This window comes from Triticum aestivum, chromosome 7D, assembly GCF_018294505.1.
Source record: "Triticum aestivum cultivar Chinese Spring chromosome 7D, IWGSC CS RefSeq v2.1, whole genome shotgun sequence".
NCBI classification, from domain to species: domain Eukaryota; kingdom Viridiplantae; phylum Streptophyta; class Magnoliopsida; order Poales; family Poaceae; genus Triticum; species Triticum aestivum.
The window spans coordinates 479,848,368-479,858,384 of record NC_057814.1 but is presented as its reverse complement, the minus strand read 5'-3'; the positions used below and the strand labels follow the sequence as shown (position 1 = coordinate 479,858,384).

The 10,017-nt window shown below is 54.7% G+C and overlaps 1 protein-coding gene across 1 annotated transcript; it reads right to left on the bottom strand.

Annotated features, from left to right (window-relative positions):
* Positions 1-7,703: 7,703 nt before the first annotated feature.
* LOC123168295 (berberine bridge enzyme-like Cyn d 4) lies at positions 7,704-9,489 on the bottom strand. The gene has a single exon (XM_044586167.1). It carries the CDS (start codon positions 9,471-9,473, stop codon positions 7,911-7,913), a length of 1,563 nt encoding a protein of 520 aa, XP_044442102.1. The 5' UTR covers positions 9,474-9,489; the 3' UTR covers positions 7,704-7,910.
* Between the last annotated feature and the right edge of the window lie 528 nt (positions 9,490-10,017).

Sequence of the window (10,017 nt, the reverse complement as noted above, 5' to 3'; positions counted from 1 at the left end):
CTTGGGATGTCTTGGGTGTGTACATCAGCGAGAGGACAGGTAGTGGCTTATATAGGAGGCAGCGGACGCGCAAGTCTCGTCCCTGCCCTCTGAGTCCCCACCCTGCAAGCCCGGATCCATTGGGGACTGAGCAAGCTCACCTAAACATGGGATGTTTAGCCTTCTTTTTTTTTCTTTTTTTTTTGAGATCAGGAACGCTTAGCTGAGTGATGGCCAGTCCGCGATGTGGCGATCTGGCATCGCGAATTCGAGCACCGCCGCGCGTTTGGTCCAAGAACACAACTGTCGGGACTGCATTAGTTCCCTTGTTTCAGGCGCGAAACTGCAGCAGCGTTTCTTCCGGGAGCCTCAGTTTAGAGGATGCATTTGTTTCTTGAAAAGTTACTGGAAATCACGCTCACTCGAAAGTGCCGGAGTAGCTGCAGCCGGGCACCCTAAACCCGCCTCAAACATTCGGGTGGCATGTCCGGATCGATCACGAAATTTTCATTTAGACGGATGCCTCAAACGTCCGGGCTAACAGGTACCCCTCATATCTAGCTCAAACAAAGAGCGGATATGGGAGCGCTCAGTCGCGTCCGCCACGCCGGACCCGGCCCATGCTGGCCCACCCAACCCCACATATATTCCTCTTCATCCGGTCGTCGGACTAAATCCTAACAACTTCACTCCGCCACCCAAGCTCACCTCCGATGGTTTTCGGTCGTCTCCGGCATGGCGGGCAGTGGATCCGCGTCCTTCACCTCTAGATCCATCGACTCCGAACTCATCCCACGCAGCCCCGAGGAGGAGATGGCTGTCTGGCGGGAGCAGACCCGTGCCCGGCAGCGCTCGGGCTCCTTCTGTTGGGAATCCATTATGTCCACCCAAATGACGCATGGATCCGGCGCTAGGTGTGACGTCGCTGCCTCGCTGGAGGCGGTGCGTGCCGCCTGGCGTCCGAACGCTGTGGCGGCCACACAACCCCTCTTTGGCACGCCGAGCATCGGGACGCACCATGGGCCTCGTCCGACGAGAACATGGCACGGCGTGCCCGCTGTGCGAGGCGGCGGGCGCGGGAGTCGGTGGCGGACGTCGGCGAGGTGGAGTTGCATTCTCCGGCGCCCCGTATGGTGCAGCAGTCCGGGCACCGCAACCGCGTCGTGGTGGATGTCCCCGGCTCGACCCAGGACGGATCCATCATAGATCTGATGTAAATCGGCACCGTTCGGGTTCCGGGCTCCAACGAGGAAGAGTAGGGCATGAGAGACGACAACGCCTAGAGTCCCGTGAGCCGGCTCGTGTCCCATGCCCTACTCTACCTGGTCGGCGACTGGACCAACACTCTGAGGGGCGCAGTCGGCCGTCAGACATGGGCACGGCGGAGCCGGATGAGCGGAGCGGCGCCAGGCGAAGCTCCGCTCAAAGATCGCCGCGTTTCATGTAATAATATGGATTTGAGATTTCTAATTTGAGATATCCGGATGTGGAATGCATTTCTCGAGACGTGACCGATCACTGTCCGCGGACGCGCCCAAATGCGTCCGCGGGCGTTTGGGTGGTCAGATTTGTCCGTCGCGGCTGTAGATGCTCGAACATTCATTGGAGGGGAAGGTGGGTGCATTTGTTTCTGGAAAAGTTACCGCATTCGCTCATGCTTAAATGCTGTATGTGAATTAATAATTTAGTTGCTTTTGATTAAATAATAATAATTTAGTAGTAGCTTGTGAAAGTGAAATATATGAGGGCAACCTCAGTGCACTATATATTTTATATCTAATAACATTAAATACTCCGTTCGGGCCGCTGCCGCCCCTTCCCCCAGCCGGCCGCGCCGGCCACGCCGGTCGCGTCCAACCCCGTCGGCCGCGCCCCATCGCCCGCAGGCCATGCCGCGTCGCTCGTCGGTCGCGCCCTGTCGCCCGTCGGCCGCACCCCGCCCCTGTCGGCCACGCCCCATCACCGCGCCGGCCGCGCCCAGCCTCGCCGGCCATGCCCCGTCGCCTCCGTCGTCCGCGCCCAGCCACGCCCCGCCGCCTCCGCCGTCCGCGCCTTACTCTATTGCCAGCCGAGTCGTGCCCCTTTGCCTGCCACGCCGGAAGGATTCCGGCGGCCATGCTGAGGTCATGGGAGGCCACGGCTATGTCGAGCTCGTCCAATCCAAACCGGCGGCGATCGATTCCGGTGCCTAGCGGCCTTTTCCGGTGTGCGGTGATGAATTCCGGCGAGTTTAGGGCGGATTCCGGCAAACTCCGCGGCGGCGTGTTTGCTCCGATGAGGTTTGACCGGTATACGGGGCCCCCTAGATTGGGCCTTCCAACCTCCAAAGATAAGGGTTTCGGGTGTGCATTTGTGGTGGCCCTTAAAAATTTTACGGGTTGGACCACTTTTACGGTTTTTGTTCTGGACACTTTTTTCGCCCAAAACTGTAAAACGCAGAATTTTTACGGGTTTGACCACTTATGCGGAGTCTGCTAGAGATGCTCTTATGCTCTTAATGCGCCTCGACGACGCAGGGAGTATCTAAAACAATCCTTATTTAATGTCTTTTTTTTGAAAAGGAGGATGACCCCCGGCTTCTGCATCTCGGAGATGCATGCGGCCATTTTATTGATTATTCTCGAGGACCTTACAAAGTAGAACATCAATGTGCCTGAATCTGCCATCTTGGCAACATCTGTCGCTACTCCTATCCACATGATGAAGGGGTGCAAGCTGGGCCACATACCCAGACCTCTCATCTAAACCTAACATCTAAAGCCGGAGGCCCCGACCAAGCCATCTGCCGGGTCCGGGGCTCAAACCAGTCCGATGCACTCACATGTGTCGTCGCCGCCATCTTCCACTGGTCCATCTTCAGAGGAGATTGAGGTGACAACCTTGGCAGGTCCTCCGCCATCGACGCCACCACGACGCCAAACGGCGACCTCCACCTACGCGAGCCTTGGCAGGTCCTCCGCCATTGACGCCACCACGACGCCAGCCGACGACCTCCACCTACGCGAGTCCATCTCCAAGCAACGGACGTAAATCCATGCTAGGATAGGGCCGCACCACCGCCGTCGCCCACCACCCACAAGCACCACCCTACCCCAAGGTTCCCAAAGTGGTGCCTTCAAGAAGGGAACGACGCCATGAGTGTCACCGATGCCCAACAAAGTTAGGGCTTTCGCCCGGGAGACCTAGGGGAAGGTGAAGTGAGGAGATCAGTCCATACCGACGCCTCCAAGGAGGGGAACGGCGCCCTCAGGCGTCGCCGTCGGCGTGGCCGGTCATGGCCGGCCAGGGATATCTCCCGAACTAGATCCCTGCCACCAGCAGTGCCTCCTGTACAGAACCGGCGACCAAGAGGAAGCGCGGCCCGACCAGGCTGGCCCGCACGCCGAACAGGGGAGGAGGGGAGGCGCCAGATCGCGCACACCGACCGCCGCAGAAGCCGCCCGCGCGGCCGGGACACCAGATCCACTACTCGCACGGCTGCTAGCCGGCCGTGCCTTGCCAATGGAGCCGCCGCTCCAGATCTGGGGTACCCACGCAGATGCAGGGCAACCGAGGCCCCGCCGCCACCATCCTTGGCGCCCTGGGCTTGCCCGGCGGCTGCCTCAGGTGGCGGCGAGGAAGGGAAGAGGGGGGTGGGGGGTTGAGGAGGAGAGGCGGCTGGGGTGGGAGGAGCTTTAATATCTTTTGTGAGCGAAAACTTGTGAGATATTTTGTATTTGATGCTAAGATCTATATCTAGATTAAGATATACGTCACAATATATATTCTCATTAAATAGGGTGTCACATTAGATTTTTACCTATGAAGCCATGCTAAAGCACAAACATTGGGAGTGCTCTAAGCAATATGACTTGATGCATAGGCACAACTTTTACGATACAGTGCAATAAGTCGTATAGAATGATCAGCCAAGTTCAACGCGGCCGTTGCACTCATTTATATTTTCAAAGTTATTTCAGACGTTTAGCGGCTATACTAAGCAGGCTGATCTACATGGCCCGAAGGTTGGTTATAAACTATTATTTCCAGCTGTATAGAGTCCAAAACTCAAAATATAGGGGTCAAACTACATCGTAAGCTAGGTGCATGAAATCAAGCTCGAAATTTGAAACAGTATATAAGCCCAACTCCTTTCGTACAAATTTGCTGTCAACGGGCGACCTGAGAGCTCCTATTTCCTAAAGTACACGGCAAACTGTGCGCAAATGCGCACCCACCTGCTGCGTGCCCTTTTGGGCCTGCCCATGCGCGGGGCGGAACACCCCCAGTTTTTCCATTTCTTTTTATTTTATTTTATTTCTTAACATTGAAAATATTTACGAATCCAAATATCCGGATTTCCAAAAATGTTAAAAAAAACAAAAAATCATGAATTTGTAAATATGTTCATGGAGTTAAACTTTTCTGAATTAAAAAATAGATATTCTAAAAAATGTTCACACATCTGAGAAATGTATCAAATTTCAAAAAACATTGTTTCTGCATTCCAAAAAATGTTATAAAATTAAAAAATGATCCGGCATTTAAAAATGTTTTAAATTTCAAAAACTTTGTTTATCAATATGAAAGATGCTCATGAATTTGAAAAATGTTCATGTAATTTCAAAATAATCCCCAAATTTTAAAATATGTTCATGAATTAGAAAAGAGTTTGAATTTGAAAAGATTTTCCTATATTTTATAAACTGTTTCACCCTTGATAATTAAGCTACAGTGATTTCACCCTATTGATGCCATGTTATCATGTTTTGCGAAGCTAAATTGCCACTGTATTAAAACTCAAGTCAAATTCAATTTCAAATTGCGAATTAAAAATATTATTTCTTGAAACAGTAAAAGAAAATGTTAGTAATATCTAAATATTCCCCAAGCCATTTTAGAAATAATAAAAACTTCATTTGGATCCCTATATTGGCCCTAGCAACTAATTTATAGGACCAATAGCATTTACAATTGGCCATTTCAAAATAAAGAAATATTTAAACTATACCAGATGCTCTAAAACTTTTTGTGCGGCATAACATTGTGCATGAATTTTTTGCCAAGTTTCGTTCATAGCAAAACTCTGCTGGTGCCTTAACTAATTACAAAGCAGAGGCTAGAAGAAGAAACATAAAAAGAATAAAGGAAAAAGAGGAAATAGCATTGTGCACTTAGACCTAATGCTACAGTGGCAACCCAGCCCATCTGCACCTCTACTTCAACCTCCCGCTACAGTGGGAGGCAGAGGAGCCGTGGCGGCCATCCGCCGGGCATGGCCACGTGTCGGCCATCGGCGCCCCCTGTCCTCCTAGAATTCGTCGCCTTGGCCTCCCCACGAACCCTAGCCGCTTTTCTCTCCTCCCTCGCGCCGCTTTGCTCTCTCCCTCACCCACCCGCGTCGTCGTCGCCATGGCCTCCTCTGTCCGCGTGGCCATCGTCCACCTCGCCGGCTGAGGCCCTCGCCAGGAGCTGCGTATGCTTCGTCTTCAGCGACTCCGAGGAGCAGCTCGAGCAGAAGATCACCACGGCGCCGGGATCGACCGTCCCCTCCTCTACGATCGTCGTCGTCCGTCGCCAATCGTCGTTGCTCCGTTCAACCTTCGGCCTCCCCGACCTCACTACCGAGCTCGCAATGAGCTCCTCACCCGAGATTCACCTGTTTTTCCCCTTTGAATCCACCGCCGTAGGCTCCTTGGTCGCGCTCCCGTGTACCCTCTGACCGCCCCGTGCTCGCCCCGCCCCGCACCCGCGTGCGCTCACCTCCGTGTCGCCGCACCCCTGCCGTCCCACGCCGCGCGAGCTCCGGCCGAGCTCGCGGTCACCACGACCGCCCGCGCCCGCATAGCCCCTTCCCGTTACTGCCTTCTACTGCTGCTGCGCTGATGTTTGCTGCCGCCACTACTGCTCCGCTGCTGCCTGTTGCGCCGTCCACCTCAGAACGCACTCAACCGTGGTAGGAAGAGTGATAGGACTCCATCTACTCCTAGCCCGACATCAGTCCCCGAGTCTGGGTAGGCGCCTCCACCGTAGGAGGCACCCACACCTGCGTCCCCAACCAATATCCGGTGGACTGGGGGGTACACGACCTCGAGACTGCCGACGAGCCAGCCTCGAGCCCTTGGTCAGGCGAGCTCACACGACGCCATGTCCATGGTCACCGACGCCGATCCACGCACCAACGCATCGCTAACACGACCACCAACATTGAGCACCACCTGGACCAAGCACCACCTCACCTACCCGGAGCACCAGCTCCGATCTGCCTCCAGCCGAAATTTGGTCCCCCCGAGCACAAAAAAGTTATCTCGACGAGCGACCTTGCGCGCCGCGGGCCTGCACCCAGGAGAAGGGAGGTTGTCACCTCCACCTGCACACCGCCGTCGGACGTCGACCGTCGTGTTGCGCCCACGCCGACCACCTGTGCACCCACCACAAACTGACTCCACCACGCCGAACCAAAGCAACGGAGAGCTCCATCCAGAGCCAGCTGCCATCGGAGGGGAGGTCCGGCCCGGATCCGGCCATGGAGGAAGGTCCGGTCCACCTGAGGCACCGGTAGCCATATCTAGCGCGACCAGATCGACCCGCCAAGGCAGCCCCGAGCGCGCCCCTCATGACCCACCACGCCACCTCAAGAACAACGGCGGGCGTGAGGTACGCGCGAGCCCCCACCGCCGACGCCCTTGGTCGCATCATCGCGCCCCGCGCGCCAGCACGCCGCCACCAGCCGAGGACCGCCTGCCCGCGCCAGACGCCACCAGCCGAGGGAAGAAGAGGTTCTGCCGCCGCCGACCGCCCAGTCGGCGGCGAGGGGAGGAGGTGGGAGTAGGGGTGGAACCCCGGCGGCGCTAGGGTTGCCCTCCTGGTAGCCCGCGAGAGCGACGCGGGAGGGGAAAGGGTCGAGAGAAAAGCCTCTCATTCACCAATCGCCTTACCGAAAGGACTCTGAATTCCTGTGCAGCCAACTACCTCACTTTTCAAAGCATGCAACCACGCCACATCAACACCTATGCATGTCCGATTTGTATGCATTAATTAACCATGCAACCATACCATATTAGCAATTCATGCATGTCACCCATAAGTTATATTGCTTAAGATACGATATATGTGTCGGATACTTGAAGCATACCCACATAGTTTTCATGGTTAACATTTCTGTTATCTACTCCCTCCGTTCCTAAATACTTGTCTTTTTTGACATTTCAACAAGTGACTACATACGGAGTAAAATGAGTGGATCTACATTTTAAAATATGTCTACATACATCCTTATGTGATAGTCATTTGAAATGCCTAGAAAGACAAGTATTTAGGAACAGAGGGAGTACAATGTAAATTGAGAACGCTGTTACAATTGCATTGCATTTACTTCCTCTGTTCCTAAATATATGTTTTTTAAGAGATTTCAATATAAACTATATACGGATGTATATAGACATATTTAAAAGTGTAGATTCACTCATTTTGCTTCGTATGTGGTCCATATTGAAATCTTTAAAAAGACTTATATTTAGGAACGGAGGGAGTAGTTGTTTTTATCACCTATTAGTACAATTATTTTAGCGGCGGGACATCAACTAGTATGCATGAATATCTACCCGCAGAAGAAATGCATAAATACTTCAAGTTGCGCGCAGCGGCCTGCTGGAATCAGCTGGCAGTTGTGCAAAGAGGCAAAGTGTTCACTGAAATCAAACAAACATTGCACATGCTGATATGCACGCAGGGATTCCAGTCCATCACAGATAAATCGTCGTGCTTTCATGAATGAACTGACAGGCAGAATTACAATTTTGGTTGCTGCATCCTACTACTTCCGTTGCTTTCACGCATGAAATGGCAGAAGTACAAATTTTCTTGGTGCATCCTACTTCCGTTTTCACAACCAATAGCCATTAGTACGAAGCATCGAATTAATTAATTTGACCGCTTAAATACAACCCTGCTCACTTACGTCCTTGGACCAATGGCGGGATGCTCTGCTCGTTTCTGAAGTAGTCCGTAGGATCCACGGCCGCCTTCACCGACGCGAGCCTCTGGAAGTTGCTCGCGAAGTACTGCTCGCCCCAAACCTTGCCGCCGTCGAACGTTGTGACGTCGTCCACCACCACGTTCTGGCCGATGCCCAGGTCCCGGTAGTTCACGTACGCCTGCCTCGGGTTCTTGCTCACGTACGGCCCCATGAAGTCGTAGAAGTTGCCGAGCCAGGTGTTCGCCGCCGTGCCCCCGTCTCCCTGCCAGAACACCATGTACTGGACGTTGTACAGCACGCCGCTCCGGTGCGGGTACGGCGTCGCGTCGGTGGGGACGCTCCCCATGAACCCGCCGTGGGGCTCCAGGATGACGAGCCCGGCGCCGTTCATCGTGAACCAGGAGAAGATGTCCTTCCAGACGCCCTTGGAGATGGCGTTCTGGACGTAGTCGGACTTGCTTTTGCTGTACGTGCTCAGGCTGGTGGTCCGGCTCAGGAGCGCCTCCACCGGCGTGTCCCTGTTCCAGAAGCTGATGAAGGCTATGGACTGGAGCCAGGTCATCGACTGGCAGTCGGCGCTCGTCATGGCGAGCTCCGGGAACTGGTCGCCCATGGTCGCCACGAGCGAGCTGCACGTGCCGAGGTATAGGGCCTGGAACAGGGCTTGCTGGCCCTGCACGATCACCCTTATGGTGAGGTCGTTGGGGAGTGATGGCCCGACATCTTGCCATCTGGTGACGATGTCTACAGCGCCCTGGTCAAGCGTCTTTACGATGTTGAACATGGTCACCATCGGCGGGACCTGCACGAGCTGGACCTTCCACGAGAGCACGATGCCGAAGCTCCCGCCGCCGCCGCCTCGGATGGCCCAGAAGAGGTCCTCCCCCATGCCGGCCCTGTCGAGGAGGTCCCCGTTGGCGGTGACAAACTTGGCATCGAGGACGTTGTCGACGGCGAGGCCATACTTGCGCATCATCATGCCGATGGCGCCACCGCTGAAGTGGCCGCCGACACCGATGGTCGGGCACAGGCCGGCAGGGAACGCGAGCTGAGAGTTGTCCTTCGCGATGGTGTAGTACAACTCGCCGATGGTCGCACCGGAGTCGACCCAAGCTGTGGTCTCCGACTGATTCACACTCACGGCGCGGAGGTTGGTGAGGTCGACCACCCCGAACACCTCCGGCCGCGCCGACCGGTACGACAGGCCCTCATAGTCGTGCCCGCCGCTGCGCACGCGGAGACGCACGCCCTGCGTGCGGCCGCAGAGCACGGCGGCCTGGACGTGGGAGGCGTCGGTCGGCGTCACGACGCAGAGCGGCCTCACCGTGGTGTTGGTCAAGAATCTGGCGCTCCTAATGGAGGAGACCAGCACGCCGGCGAAGCTGCTCGAGCTCTGCGTGTACACGAGCTCGCTAGGTATCTTCTCCCGTAGGCATTGGAGGAAGTCATCAGGGGAGGCTAGGCAAGGGACCGAGGTCAGGTAGCATAAGACGAAGCTAACGAGAAGCGCGAGTGCTAAGCCTTTGAGCATCGCCATCTTTTGCTTCCTGCACTGATAGTGCCTTCGCTGTGCTTAAACTACCTGGTCTAAGCTCCTTATATACTACTCGTAATCCGAGTCGGTCCAAGCCGTGGAGAACTTGTTTATGTGAAATTTGTTGTGCTACTAGTATGACTTGAGTTATGACCTCGGGATACATGAATTCATCCACGAGATGCAAAAGTCGAGGCCAACGACTCCCTACAGGACAAAAACGACAAAAATTGATTTGCGGAGGAAATCATAAACGGAACTGTTTCGAAAAAAAAAACGCTCAGCTGATGCTTTTGTGTGGCGTCCGACAGCCAGGTGCCACACCCTACAGTGCGGCGACTAGCTCTCAGACGATGCATGTCTGGCTAGCATGGTACACCGGGCCCGCACCGAGCAATACAATGCATTTCAGCTAGGCGTCACACATGCAATCTGCAGCGCCTAAGATCTGGGCGCACTTGTAATGTGATGCGCCTACCTCTTAGGCGCTGCACATTCTGTTAGTAGTTGGTAGGATGGCCCCCTCCCCACACCCCTCCCCCCCCCC